General features: G+C 37.6%; 1 protein-coding gene across 1 annotated transcript in view; it reads right to left on the bottom strand.

The window, feature by feature from the left end:
• The window catches only part of ankrd13b (ankyrin repeat domain 13B), a gene marked incomplete at its 5' end in the record, with an annotated part of 22606 nt that extends 7483 nt beyond the window's left edge, over positions 1-15123 (bottom strand). The window contains 2 exons of the mRNA XM_084419595.1: positions 4699-4742; positions 15016-15123. Of these exons, the coding sequence (XP_084275721.1) occupies positions 4699-4742; positions 15016-15123 (152 nt within the window). The remainder of the gene's footprint in view (positions 1-4698; positions 4743-15015) is intronic.
• Positions 15124-16510: the final 1387 nt, after the last annotated feature.

The raw sequence follows: 16510 nt of genomic DNA, 5'->3' as shown, positions 1-16510 counted from the left end.
GAGAGACAAAAAAATAGCCAAAAATCCCATAGATTTGCAATCCACTGAAGAAGGAATTATTTATTTTCCATCATAGTATTTATTACGATTTTTTTTTTAAATCTATTTATTATTATTTTTATATTTTCAGTTTTAATTTTAATTTTAGTTTGTTTTTGTAATTCTGTTATGTGCTTTTGTCATTTTTATTATTTAGTTTTTATATAGGCTATATTATATATATCCAGTACTGTGCAAAAGTTGTTTAGATCTTTTGCTTTAGTGTGTCAGTCCTTGTCATCCTAGCAGCTGTCAAACTCCTTATGCATACAAAAAGCTCACTGATTACAATTAATGGCAAAATAAATGTTTGTAAATGTAAACTGATATTTTCCTACTGGCACACTACAGCAAAATAACTGGCTTAAAACCATTTTCTTTTGTGAAAATACTAACGTGCTTAAGACTTTTGCACAGACGAGCGACACAAGGAGAATTGCACCGTGTTGGCATCCAAAAAGATGTTTATTACAAGCAGATGTGCTAAATTTGAAAATGGTTAAGAGAAATAAAACAGGTTATCAATAAAAAAACAGTCTAAAACCTAGAACTGTTATGTACTAAAACTGTACAAACTCTTCTCTTCATCTATTAAGGACAGACAGAGGCTGCATTCGAAATCGCATACTTCCCTATAGTAGGCAAAAACTTACAGTCTATGACACTAAAACTCATAAAACAGTAGGCAAAAACTACCCGGATGACCTACTTCTTCCAGCGAGATTCTGAAGATTCTGATGATGGACACTTTACCACCCCATGAGGCCACGGGAGAGGATTTATGAATGGCAGTGAAGCAATGGATCTGATGCTGGTAGGTCACATGATAATGACAACATGGCGGATGTAGTACGCCCAGATTACATTCATACTACACACATTCAAGCAGGGATGCCAACTCTCATGCAATGACACTTTTCACACGCTCTCACGCCCAGGGATGTAGTGGAGGCTAAACGCACGTAAACGCCGTTTACGCACCTCCCAAAATGTGGAAATAGCGTTTGCCCACCTCCAAAGTGCGTTTATCCACCTCTACATTGCGTTTATCCACCTCTAAATTTCACGTTATTTGAGCGGACTTTGCTTTTCCAGTGCGTGATCGCCGATCGGCACATGATTCGAGCATTTGGGCCGTTAACGACTGAGAGAACGCGCAGCGCGCAAACACGGAGCAGAGAGCGCAGCGCGCCGACACACACACACACACACACACACACGGAACAAAGAGAACGGCGCACACACGTAGCAGAAAACACTCGCTCGTGAAGTTACTAAACAAGCTGCGCGAGAATGAAACTTGATCGCAGCCGCAACAGGAAATCATTAAAACGATGCAAAAAAAGGTGATTTTTTTTTTTATTCATTACAGGCAGCTGGTTTAATGTAGGGAGCATGTCAAAACCCAACTGTACAAGAGATTCAGAGGGAATCAAGCCTGCACCAGGTTAAAGACTTTTCCCTCTACAGGGAAACACTGATCCACATTGTTCTGATAGAACAAACAACTAATCAATTAATCGAAGAAATATTCAACAGATTAATCAACTATGAAAATAATCCCAAATCCCTAATCATTATGCACAAGTGCATTGCATTGGAAGCCCTGGATATAAGCCTCCCTCTCGATCTCTCTTAAATATTTTTGTTCTCTCTGTTTTGTCATTTAGTAAACTTTATAGATTTCAACCATATTATTCCTTTTTGAGTCTCTTTAACAAGAACTTAGATTAATGCATGAATTGAATAGTAATTGTGTGACCTATGATGAGGGAGCAACCAGTGATACCCTTGGTAGTACCATCAAATGATAGCCTATAGCGATGTCATCAGGATACACATACACCGGTAGGCAGTGGCCCACCTTACCGGGTGACCACGTCGTGGTCCACCAGAATTTATAGTTTACCCACCTCTTTTTTTACCACTACACCACTGCTCACGCCACACATCCATTTTCTCATGCAGAGAAAAAGACACTGATGACACCAACAGACAAGAGAGAGCTGGTTACTTTTGATATGTAACAAATTCTCAGCACTCAGATTCTGTCAATTTTATCACGAAATTCAACAATAAATACCGTTTTGGCGTTTGTAAATGTGACGTGAACCGATCATACTCTTTACTACAAGACTAGTTAATAGTAAATAAACACGAATGAACAATAGGTATGTTGAAAGAGACAGTACAACTTAACGAAATGTATATGCCTCATACATAATTTAGATCAATCAGTGTTTTTCATCAGTGGAAAGAGGTCAATAAAACAGCTTGAGAACAATATGTCACATTTACCTCAGGAAAGCCATTTAATGCCCATAGCATGTTAGTTGACTAGAAAAAATAGCTATAGAGAGGAGTATTTTGCTAAATATGTGCACAATATTACGTTTATTATATTTGTACTTCTATCATTGAAATATTATAACGTTGTTATTATAATAAAACGCATTATATTTATATTTGAGTTGTTATTTTTAACCTTTAATAATAGGCTACCAGCTGACAGGGCTCTCTGTATGTTCACAGCATTAGGTCAGGTTTTTTTCTTGAGAAAAATTAACATGTATCCACTGAACTTAATAGAATCAAGATCAGAATCAAATCCCAAGAATTTAAATAAAATCGTGAAATTTAACCATGTAAACATTGTTGTCACTAAACTTAATAAAATTCTGTTTAGTTACCAAATGTTTTGACAACCACAATACACTTATTGTGATGTAAGTTTTCTTTTGCCGCTTTTTTCCCGCTTACTAATTGGAGTGTACCATTAAAAAACCATTGTTTATAAACAAATACACAAGATGATTAAACGTACAGTATGTAATTTTTTCGCTGCTAGGGGTCGCTAACCTCTTTACAATAACAAAGGCGTAGTTTGATGACGCAACATTTGCTAAGAATTATGGATCTTGTCGTCAACGTCAAGCCGACCGATCTAATAATGTTTATGGATGAGTGAATAGTATATACATCGATGTTTTTATCATGACTGTGATATGAAGCAGTTCGGGATTGCTAAGAGACAGCTATCAGCTCCACACGCGACGCGAGTCCCGCGGATATAAAAGGAATATGGACATTTCATTCTACCGAACTACACACAAGTGCAGAATTACAACTCACAGGTCAGTTTATTAGACAAATTAAACTTGTGAGGTAACGCAGCGCTGTTTGACTTGGTCTAACATTACACTATCACACTAAACTGCATTTGAATGTGTTGAAATGTATGTGTTAGTTTGTCTGTATGAGACTAGCAGTAAGCTAGATCAACATTAGAATAACATACAGATCATATTCTAACAGTTTATCATTGTTGAACTATATAACATTGATTAGTTTTATGTAAATGTGCTCCCCTGTTTAATAAAGTACATGTAGGAGCGGTCGAAGTCTCGGACGTGGAGCTCTCGTTTATATACTGTCTATGGGAGCTCTAGGCATCTCGAAAACACCGCGCTGATATTGATTCTCGTTTTAGTTCTCCTTTTTTATCCAAAGTCTGCTTGCCAAATAGCGTGCAAATAGACATTGCGAACTACACAGTTGTCCACGTCTGTCGCTTTGGTTACTATCAGAGGGCTCTGGTTCATAGCTCTGGTTGCTATGGCAGTACGAGCGGAAACCAGGGACAACGCGGATATGACGCCATTGACGGCGACAAAACGGAAATAAAGAAACGGGACGTGTCTTCGAATTAAATTACAAATTTCTCCTGGTTTGAAAGTTGTTGGATCCCGACAAACAGTCAGGATAATGTAAGTACACAACTAAAAAAAATATAACATAGATATAGTGATTTTTACTATTTTTAAAGCAAAAAAGTTACATATTGTGCCTTTAAGAACGAGTTAAAACCAACCAATAAATTCAGTAAATAGGATGGATAAAACCAACACATACATTCGCACAAACGTTTCCATAATAGCGAAAATAAGTGCTCCCCTACAGTCTGTGCTCTCTTTATGGCCATGCCCACTCAGGAAATATAAAACAGTGTAAAACTTTAAAAATGCATAGGAACAGTGAGAACAAAGTAAAAACAGTGATGGATCATGGAAGACAACTCCAAGGTCTCTACATCACCATATATACTACCATATATAAGTCACAATCATGTTATTGTTATTGTCACAGAAAACTCCTGTGTGTCCGACACTCTGCTCTGTAATTAGCCGGCCCCTTTCGCAACATCATGACGGCACTCAACAGCAACAACTGAGGCCCGGCGGACCCTTGAGGGCCTCTAGCTAGAAAAACAGCAGCCTGGTCCCCAGAGCGAGATGAGTGCTATGAGAAAAGGGTGTGGATGGGTGGTGGGGGTGGGGGTTGCTATGGTAACCCTGGATGAGGAGTATGGATAGGAGATGCAGGACAAGGAGGGAAAACTGCAGTTTTAAGTGAATGATGGCTCTCACATCCGTCCTGTGTGGATCTCCAATCAACCCTGACACTAGAGATGGCTCAAATGACTGACAGAGAGAAGGAGATAACTGTCAGGAGGTGTACATGCTTTAGCCAGTGAGGGAGTGTACGAGATTGATAACTGGTTCTGAAAGCTTCAGGGAGAGACGGAGAGTTACTCGGTAAGACAGATTAGCGGCTGTGAGAGGAGAAGGGTTTGGGAAACATCAGTTGTTACAGACTGGCCTTCTGGTGACCTGAAATGCTGCGATATGTCCCTCTGAGACATGCTAGACAAGACAACACACACACAATAACACAAACACAGACAGTCCCTTATCTCATCTCATCACACAACCACAAACAAATACAGACAACCACGCTGAATGTCTCGTCATGTGTTCCACAAACATCCACCTAAACGCCATAGTTAATGGTGTTGATCACAAGTTAAGGATTTGAACATACCTCTAATACTATTCAATTTTGTCTCCTAACTCATCCAATATCAGTGCTATTTAAATCTAACTATGCAGGTTTTTTTTATTTTTATGGACAGACAATAAAATGGAGATGAACTCCAGCAGACTTTAGAGCCACATCTAGGGACTTGAATATACATTTAGGAGGTTATTTCTTCTTGCTAACCACGTAGCAATACACTACAAACCTTACACTAATAAAACTTTACTTCTCCTTATAGCAACAGTCTGGTAACCACCCACAACATCTAAGCATGATGATGGTAAGGTTAGCATGGGGAAACTCAAATTTTCTTCTTTTCTTCCACTGTTACATATACTGTATATATTTTACTATTATATATATATATATATATATATATATATATATAAACTGTATTATTTTGGTGGAAACTATGGTTACCATGCTAAGTCTTTGTAAGGTTTCTTGAGCAGTGAGGGTCAGCCATACGGAATAATAACAATAATAGCTGAATCCTACCTGAAACACCTACACATTACAGTTCTCCTGCTCTGACCGAAACTCGTCTATCCCACCTACACTGCCTCTCACTGACAGCCCTGTAACAAGCACACTTGCCTGCTGACATTCATGCACTGCATCAGACACAAGTGCACTAACTCAAATTCATGTTAATTACTAATCCTTCTCCGCCACATTGAAATAGACAGTATTACATCATCTAGGGCCTGTCCTCACATTTTAGTATAGATGCTCTTCCACATAACTGTCCATCTCTTCTTCCACACTCTCTCGCTCTCTCTCAGCCTGCTGGAGTGGAGACTGCATTATTGATAGTCATCTCTGGCTGGTGCATCTGCTCTTGCACTCTTTCTGCCTTGGCTAATGTTCTCTGGCAGCTACTTAAACCAACATCAATCTTTCATTGGACGTCCAAACTGTGTATGTGGGAGGCAGGCAGAAGAAAATCATATGTGTGTGTGTGTGTATGTGCAAATCACAGCACGCAATGGATTCTGCTGAAGGCTTTGCACAGGCTCTCTTGTGTGGCCGTGTGCATAAAAATGTGCATACATGCATAGATACACACACACACAATCTGTTCTGCACATAAATGGAATCATGTGCTTCAGCGCTTTCACTTAAATGAGCATTTGTTTGAAGACAGACAAGGCAGAACGACATCAACGCACAGAAGCACTTAAAGGCTGTGATGTGCCAGAAGAATGAAATGAATTGCACAGACAAGGATGCAACCCAGGAGAGAAGTGAACAAGAACATACAAATTCTTTAAATAAGTCTAGGCAGACATATTGTGAGGAAGGAAAAGGGAGGGAGAAATATGGGCTCTTGTTCGACTTTTTATGCGCTGTTGTGTCACAGGAGGTTGACACACACCCACGGTGTGGTTTGTATTCTGGAGATTGGCATCCAGGGCTCAGGCTATAAGGGCTGATGCGACCGTCTCTTATAGTGTGGGAGGTAGAAACCAATGGAGCTTGCACCAAAACACAATGGTACAGCCATTACTTTTTAACTAAATGTCAGTGGGAAAGAATACAGTAGAAACGTCACAATGGGACAAGAAGGATTACGTAAAAGCTCCATTTCACACTCAAAACCTTCGGATATGGCCAGTTTAGCATCCATTCTGGATATCCAAGCATTCTGATTGTGCCGGTGATGACATGTCTTTTGCTTTATTCCGGTAAATGCCACAGATCTGGCGGGTTGAGATAAGAGGAAGTGTGAGGTCATAGTGAAACTTTATATATTATATTTGTATATTATATTTTGAAGAATATTACAACTGCTTTTGTCCATATAATGAAAGTCAGTGGGGTCTTTTTTCCAGAATTTATTTTGTGTTCCGCAAAGAAAAGAAAGTCATACAGGTTTGCAGCGACCAGTGTTTTTTTAGTTACTATTATAGTATTTATTCATATTTTGAATTAGCTTTTATTTTTATGTTTTAATTTTAATTTAAGTTTTAGTAATTTCTCTTTTGTGTTTTTTTTAATATATTTTTTTATTATTATTTTATTGTTTAAAAAAAAATCCTTTTAGTACTTCAACTTAAATTTATTTTAGTTCAGTTAGTTGCAAAGGCAACATTTTCATTTTTAAAATTGTTAATTTTTTTAATCTAGCCTATTGCTTATATTTTATTTCAGCTTTATTTCAATTAACAAATTTACTACAGTAGCTGTAGTTTTTGTTTTAGTTAACAATAACACTGGGAGCATAAATCGTCCCCTTGGAATTATAAGGTTCTATCTGCGTTCTGAGCAGTTTTGAGATATTGAGCTTTAAAGTTTTTTGCATTCCATTCGACTGTGTAGAAAAAACCTTTTCTATTTTCTAAATAAAAAGTTCCAAAATGTACACAACAACATCACATAATGTAAAGAAGTGGTCACAGAATAAGAATATGTGTGAATAACTAAATTTTGACAAAAATGTCAGATAGAACCTTATAATTCCAAGGGGACGAAAGGGCAATATGAGGGCGAGTAAATGCTGACCTCTTAACTTTTTGGGGAACTATCCCTTTAAAAGGAAAATACTGACGCACTTTAGTACACTATATGGTTTGAGATTATGTTTGCATATCCAAAATAGAATAGGGGAATGTTTACTGGAAAAACGAACATATGTAAATCACAGAGACGAGTAGTGCTGATGAAATAGAGCCTTGTAGTATTCTCCAGCAGGCAAATCCAGCACAGTTCAGACGCCTACTCGGGTCATAGAAAACAGTTAAATTTTTATGTGTGTGTGCCTGTGTTTGATTGTGTGTTCCTACTTATTATTTCAAGTTAAATTCAGATCATAAACTAGAAAATCATATTCAATTGCTACTTTAATCTCCTTATGTTCAATTTACAAGCTCTGTCTGCCCCTGTCCTTGTCAATCTGTTGAAAGCTTTGGTCACACTTTAGAATACCATTCCATCATTAATGAATATCTACAGGAGAAAACGCAATATTAACATTCTAGTAACTGCTATTACGGTAACTATCAAGAATTAACTAGTAGTAAGTAGTACTGCTCGGTTGATGGAGGTAATTCACTATTATCTAATCAGTAACTACTATTTTTTTCATACCTATATAGAGAACTACTACAGGTTCATAATTAATGTGAATAATGCATAATGTACAATCCAACTCAAGTATTCAAGACTCAAGTATTACCAAATCCTTCAGAAGAAATTAATAATTATTTGGAACAGCATTTTAAAGTGAAAAGCATGACAACTCTCTAGTAATGGCTGAAGTCATTGTAAACTTTTGAGGTTTTTGTAAGGTTTTGGATAGTAATTGCTTCTGAAGGATGGAGCAATACTTGAGTCATTACTATCTTCACTTTAGAATACTGATCCAAATGGCCAGTAATTCCGTTAGAAGGATTTGGTAATACTTAAGTCATGACTAAAACCTTACAAAAACCTCAAAAGCTTACAATGACTTCAGTCATTAAAAGGGAGTTATTATGCTTTTCACTTTAGAATACTGATCCAAGTAATAGGTCATTTATTTTGAAGTACTTGAGTAATTAGTAGGTAACTATAATCTTTATTTTAGAATTTATTATACATTGTGCATTACTCTCATTAATTATGAACATGTATAGATCTTTGTAGTCCTCTGGGAGGTGAAAAATAGTAGATACTGATTAGATAATAGTGAATTACCTAATTCAACTGAGCGCTACTTACTCATTTGTTAATCGTACTTTGGATTTAATATTATCACATGGAATCAGTGTTGATGGCGTTGAAATTCTACAGCAGAGCAATGATATCTCAGATCATTATCTAGTCTCGTGTATGCTTCATTTAACAAAGGCTGCAAAGTCGACTCCGTGTTACAAATATGTTAGACCTATCACTTCTGCCACTAAAGATTGCTTTATTAATAATATTCCTGATCAGTTTCATCTCCTCAGTATCCCAGATATAGCTTAGAAGAACTATTGCGACAGAAATGTTTGACTCTCTCTTTTCCAGCACCTTAGACACAGTTGCTCCGTTGCGCTTAATGAAGATTAAAGAAAATAGTCCAACGCCGTGGTACAATGAGTCCACACGGGCTCGTACAGAGAGGCCTTAAAAGCTGCTAGATCTGCTTATTTTTCAAACCTATTAGAAGAAAACAAACACAACCCTAGATATTTATTTGAAACAGTGGCTAAATTAACGAAAAATAAATCTTCAACCCCAGACTTTTACAAGCAGCACAGCAGTAATGACTTTATGAACTTCTTTACTAACAAGATTGATAATATCAGGGAGAAAATTATATGCAACCGTTTACTACAGTATCGCATCAGGCAGTGCATTGTAGTCTCCATAAGGAAAAAACTGTTTCATTCATTGAGGAAGAATTTTCTAAACTCGTTAAATCATCTAAATTGACAACGTATGTTAGACCCTATACCGACTAAGCTACTGAAAGAGATGCTTCCAGAGGTTATCCTCTTCTTAATATCATTAATTCATCTTTGTCATTAGGGTACGTACCAAAAACCTTTAAGCTGGCTATGATTAAACCGCTTGTAAAAAAAACGCAACTTGATCCTACAGAATTAGTCAATTACAGGCCGATCTCGAATCTACCCTTTCTTTCAAAGACACTAGAAAAGGCAGTATCATCACAACTATATTCCTTTTTAGAAAGAAATTATATCTGTGAGGATTTTCAGTCAGGATTTAGACCGTACCATAGTACCGACTCTACCGAGACTGCTCTCATTAGAGTCGCAAATGATTTGCTCTTATCATCCGATCGTGGTTGTATCTTGCTATTAGTGTTACTTGATCTTAGTGCTGCATTTGATACTATTGACCACAACATTCTTTTAAATAAACTCGAAAATTATGTTGGCATTAGTGGAATTGCATTAGCATGGTTTAAATCATACTTATCTGGCCGTTATCAGTTTGTAGCAGTAAATGAAGAGATGTCGTATCGATCACAAGTTCAGTATGTTGAACCACAAGGCTCAGTACTAGGACCACTGCTGTTCACTCTGTACATGCTAAAAGGGTACTTAAGAGATATCATTAGGAAGCATGGCATTAGTTTTAACTGTTTTGCTGATGATACGCAGCTCTATATTTCTTCACGCCCTGACGAAACTTACCAATTCACAAAATTAACGGAATACATAGCTGATATAAAAAACTGGATGACTAGTCATTTCCTACTACTTAATTCTGAAAAAACAGAGATTCTAATTATTGGACAAAAATCTCCCACACGTAATAACCTAGAATACTGTCTTACACTTGATGGCTGCTCTGTTAAGTCTTCGTCGTCGGTCAGGAACCTGGGTGTGCTCTTTGATACCAATCTTTCATTTGAAAGCCACGTTTCTAGCATCTGTAAAACCGCATTTTTCCATCTTAAAAATATATCGAAATTATGCCATATGCTCTCATTGACAAATGCGGAACAATTAGTTCATGCGTTCATGACCTCAAGGCTAGATTATTGTAATGCTATTATGGGTGGTTGCCCTGCACGCTTAATAAACAAACTACAGCTGGTCCAAAACGCAGCAGCTCGAGTTCTTCCCAGAACCAGGAAGTATGACCATATTAGCCCTGTTATGTCAACACTGCATTGGCTCCCTATTAAACATTGTATACATTTTTAAATATTGCTGATTACTTACAAAGCACTAAATAGTTTAGCGCCACAGTACTTAAGCGAGCTCTTAACGCATTATAGTCCATCACGTCTATTGCGATCTCAAAATTCCGGCCAGTTGATATTTAGAATATCAAAATCGACTGCTGGCGGTAGATCCTTTTCCTATTTAGCACCAAAACTTTGGAACAGTCTTCCTAACGTTGTCCAGGAAGCAGACACTCTGTCATTTCAAATCTAGACTAAAAGCACATCTCTTTGACCTAGCATACACATAACCCATTATAGACTTCTATAATTCTATAATACAATAAAGTATATCTCATCTCATCTCATCAATTCAATGTTAGGCTGCATAGATTAGGTCAGCCGGAACCGGGAACACTTCCCATAAATCCTGATGTACTTGTTACATCATAAGAAGAATGGCGTCTACGCTAATATTAGTCTCTCTGTTTATTCCGAGGTTTACCGCAGTCCGCCGGATCTAGGCCGTCCCTTCCCTTTACCTCTGAACAGATAAAACGCTGTTGGGATAATTCCGGTTCGCGTGGCTACGTGGAAGCGATACAAATTCTGTATTATAAATTTTAAGGCCAGACAAGTAGTTTGTTGAGGGTTGGTTTGTAAAGGAGGACTACACGCTTGCGCACATATATACACACATATACAGTATAATAGATACATAGACTAAACACGTAATACGCATGTGTACGCCATCAGCGTTCTCACAGGTTCACGTTTTTAAAGTTTGCACAGAGGGTTTTCTGCTACAACGGTGTTGTGTTAGTGGCCCTTAGTTAATAACTAATAATCAATCAAAACAATCAATAACTTTAGCTGGACAATAACTAGAGCTGCTGTAAAGCCAAAACAATCTCTGTTACTTTAATTTCCTATTATCACTGTAAAGCTGCTTTGAAACAATCTATGTTGTTAAAAGCGCTATATAAATGAAGGTGACTTGACTTGACTTTAATTTATTGACAAGTCATGTTTAACGTGATAGTTTCATCCTTAAAATCTTCTATAGTACAATATATTGTAAGTCCCTAGATTCTTCACGTCAGTGAATAAATCCATAAATCTGCTTTAACAGATGCTTTAACGTGTGCCCTCAAGGTCTGGTGGTAAACTTTTGTTAAGCATGTCTCAGTTCTAATCTGCCCTTGTATATTTTTTTATATTTTCTCTCTCATTAAAACCAAAGCTTGAACCCTGTTTCAAGAGCAGGGACACGTTTGTGTGCATTTTGTTCTGTGATTTAACCGGAGCAAACAGAGAGTTTCCACAACGGTGTTAAGGTGTAAAGCTGCTTTGAAACAATCTGCATTGTATAAAGCACTATAAATGAAGGTGACTTGACTTAAGCGATAGATTGAATCGCTCATCTGTGTGAAGACTGTGCACGAGCCTGATAACAGCGCCAATGAACACTCAGTATGATTTCAAAAACAACACATTCCAGCACCAGATTGCCTCTTATTTATCAAATGAACGAAATGAATGTAGTCAACTAGAGATTTTCATTTGTATTCGGTATCCGTGCCGCTAAAAGTGGTGGGGCCAGTATCGCCTCTGACAAAAAGTGGGGACAGCTGTCCCACCCGCAAATTACACCTATAGAATGTTAATATTGCATTACACATTTGTTCCTGCATGGTTATTCATAAATGACGGAGTGTTCGAAAGTGTTACCAAAGCTTCTCATAAGTTAACCAAATCGCAGCAACCCCCTCCCCACCGCCCAACACTCGTCCCCTGAGACAACGCTCTGTAGCAATTAGTGTTGGGTTACGGGTGGAGTGCAGGAGGGCCGAGGGTTGTAGTATATCAAACGAGAAAACTGAACAGATGTGTGGACAATGGCAAATGTGCTGATGGAGGGCCCCGTGTTGTTGCGTATTTGCTGAGGCACTGCTGACTTCACTCAGAAGACTCTGTAAATATATCACCCGTTCAGTGCTCTTCTCTCCGGTTTCCTCATTCAATCACCCACTCTATCCATTCTCCATTCACTCTTTCTCAATTTCCTGCCGCTGTCCTCCAAGCTGTCATCTGTCCACTTCCTCCCCCGTGACTGTTTTATGGCACAGTCAAAGCAAACTGCAAATTGAGCTTCTTCTCCCCTTGATAACTTCTTTTTCCTCCTCCACCACCTGAACTCTTTGCTATTCACGTCCTTCGCTCTCCTCCGTCCTAATAGCTTGTTTCCCCTCTTTGTTCTTTCACTGACACCTAACATCTAGCCCATAATCCTGTGTGCTGCTGGTGCAGCAACTTTTCCCCTCGTCAGGGTGGCTACGTGCCTCATTCACAGGAGAGGAACAATCGAGACAGCACTGACCTCCCTTCGCTCCTCGTGCCGTCCCTGGAGGGACTCGGTTTGACTCATCGAGCCTACCATGCCAAACGTGGCTAGATTATGCTGTCAGCGGCCTGTAAATCAACTAAACTGGAAGTGCTTTATATCGCAGTGATCATGAAGAGGGTTAGGGGTCTGAATTATTACCGTCAGCCTGAGTCATATATAAAAACGGCACAGGAACAAGAGTTTGTTTGGGGTTTGTAAAGATGGAATTGTGTATGGCTGCTGTAACTGAGATGGATGACTTTGTTCAAATGAGTTATAGTTATGTACTCATTAGACAGAGAGTTAAACCAGAATAGGGAAAGTCTGATGAAGAGCATACACAACGTTTTTTTACTGGCATCTATGGTTCCATGAAGAACCTTTAACATACAACATTTAACATTCTTTTTTGTTTATGGTGGAAAAAGTTTCTTTAGATTATTAAAATGTTCTTCACACTAGGAAAAAAACGTTCTTTTAAAAACTGCTGACTGAAAGGTTCTTCTATATGGCATCGCTGTGAAAACTTTTAGAACCTTTATTTTTAAGAGTGTACAGGCCTTGATACAACCTGAAGTGGACAATCAGCTCTGCAATCTCAATTAGTCTTCTTATATAAACTTCTGCTTGTTATAGAAAAATGCATTCTGATTTTCATTGTGGCCTCTTCCAATGCATTCTAATGTGGCTCTTTATCTTTATAATAGGAGTAGCTTGACATGTTACCCCAACAAATTGTGTATTATAAGTCTATTGTACAATATTAAATCTTTTATTTTATATTTTAACTGGAATAAATTTAAATAGCAGTGTTTTAATGAGTTTCTTTTTTCACCTATTTTGCATTTTTACCATTATTTGTCTATTGATCTGTTTGTAGTTTTTTTCTCTCTAATGGATTAAAGATGAATGCCACACCGATTTATGGACTATGTCTACAAATCAGTGGATTAATGTTGCAAGTTAAAGTTGTGATGTAACTGAAGTAGCGACAGATCTTTTCCTCCGTACTGTAATGTATACATAAATGGATTATCAACAAAGAAAAAAAAAGTAGGATAGGAACTTGATTGGATGGAGGCAGATCTGAATGTGAGCTTGCAGTCTAAGTCAAGCGTCACCAGAGAGACGTCTGTCATTTCACGGAAAGTTAAGACATTCTGATTAAAGACAACAATAAAAGACAAAACAACTGTAAGAAATAAACATGCATGGATGAATCATTCACAATAAGATCAATAACATGCATTTAGAAAATACATAGGGTGAATTTTCATTTCATGCCGACTTTACTCTTTTGAAGATGGTTGATCATAAAGAATCAGTCTTCTACTAAATTAAGCTATATGAGCTATTGAACTTATTTGTATTTATTTATTCCTTTCACCCCTACATTTAATATAAATATTCCAACATCATTTGGCTTTTTTGTAGTTCTGCACAGTATCAAATTTAAATTAATTACAGAATAATTCCACACTAATTCATGGAATAATGCATTGGATTAATAATTATTTTGAAGAAGAATGATGAGAAAGACAAACACACCCTCTCCCGACACACCATCTATCCACAGGAACTGTGAGTGCCGATCTGTAAGCATTATTCACCCACAGCCTTTGTATGCAATGCCACTTTATTCTGCAGCCTCTCTGTGTTTAAAGCATCTCAGATCGAAATACAATTCAGCTGCATTTCTGTTCATGTTTCCACATTAAATTGACAGACGCGTAACATGAGAAGGTTTGGACAATAGGGACTGTGTCGAAACTAGTGAGCTACATAGACAGCATTTTTACGCGTTCGAACGTTACGATACGCCCAAAAATGCGGTCTATGTAGGCACCTCAATAGGTTTGAAGACACAGCCAGGGTGTGAGGTTTTTGACATGCATTTCTGTTTGTAGTTGGCATATCAGCAAACCACTTATATAAATGGGTATGTAACTAATGAACCAGAAAACAAAGAAAAAACACTTTTTCGCCCTTGCATCACAGATTACAAGCCGAATGAAGTACCATAATCAGTTTCCCTATCAAACGCACGGCCCGTTCCTCACAGCATCATCCGCCGCGATTCAGGAACGCGGAAACGAACGCATCTTACCTGCTCGCGCGCTGAGAGCTCTTTCTCCAGCTGCCGGTGTTTGTTATGCCACACCAGATAATGCAGGTGGTAGCGACTCTTCTCCGGAGTTTTTCTGGCAGAAATCATCCTCAGTGCATAGTTCGCTGCTGCTCTCTCTCCCCGTTCCGTTTCCCTGCTTTTGTGCGATATCAGTTACTTTTGTAAAGGGCGCGTGCTATATTATTATTGCTGAGACGACCGATAAGGGCATTTCTCTCCCTTTTCGTATCCAGCATTCCTTTTTGCATAGTAGCTTGGCATTCAATGTCTCTATGTTGAAAGGCAATTTAAAGCTAACGCGTGTGTAATAATGCTCTCCGTTGTGTTCTCCACTCCTCCTAGTCTCAGTCTCTCTCTTCTCCCTCTCCTGTCTCACTCAAACGCGCGCGCGCACACACGCTCGCTCGCGGAGGCTGAGGCAGGGCTCTCGAAAGCGACTCGCACCTACATAGGCTATATGAGCCATTGAACTTCAGTGTGTGATTCTACATGCTGATGCTGCTTACTGCGCCATGGGAGAGGATATAGAGAGAACATCTCATGCTGCCATCTGTCTAAATACTTAATAAATATCTCATAAATGCTATATAATTTATTAACATAAGCAGAACATAAATTCAGTTCTAGATTAGAATTATATTCTATACAGAATGGAACATAATAGAACGAAACAATTATACCATTGAGCTGATTTTATCATGTTTTCATGTTTTAATGCTCTATTAGGCTAATTGTTCTGTCAAAATCAAACTGAGTTTTGTTCAACTTTGATTTTAATATTTCTATAGGCTACTTAAAATAAAATAAAATATTATTTTCTATTGTGCTGATATTATTAATATATATTGATAATAATATCTAATCATACCTTTGTCCATATCATCCACCCATCTAAACCGGAGGACTAGACATTAATATAAGTCATATAGCTAAAACTGCAAAATGACCAAATATTCAAGTTTATTTATAATATTGCTTTCTCACATAAAACATGATCACAATACATAAACATGTCAGTGTCTGGTCACATGTGTTGTTGCAGTGGAAACCCCAGAGCACAATTATGAAGTAACCAATGGATTCATATTATAAAATTCCAAATGATGTCAAAGTAACGTTAAAAAATGACATGAAACAAAATAAAATCAAAAAGATATATGCAAGTCTTGGTTTACTTTTTCTTTTTTTGACCCCCAATTGCTTTATTAGAACATATGTTATACTTTATTGCTTGCACATTTCTATTGGTTTTTATTGAGCTACTGTGCAATTTTTCATTGCATTTTTATTGTTTCTGTAGTTACAGATGTGACACTATAACACATTCTTCACACACTTACAGACAAAAGCATAGTTTATTTCAATGGCCTATCCAGAAAGAAAGAAATACAAGTACATATATTTTGATGGCTCAATATAATAGAATAGAATAGAATAGAATAGAATAGAATAGAATAGAATAGAATAGAATAGA

The sequence above is a fragment of the Rutilus rutilus genome, assembly GCF_951802725.1.
Source record: "Rutilus rutilus genome assembly, chromosome: 9".
Classification (NCBI taxonomy): domain Eukaryota; kingdom Metazoa; phylum Chordata; class Actinopteri; order Cypriniformes; family Leuciscidae; genus Rutilus; species Rutilus rutilus.
The sequence above is the reverse complement of the archived record's forward strand: the minus strand, read 5'-3'. Positions and strand labels throughout refer to the sequence as shown.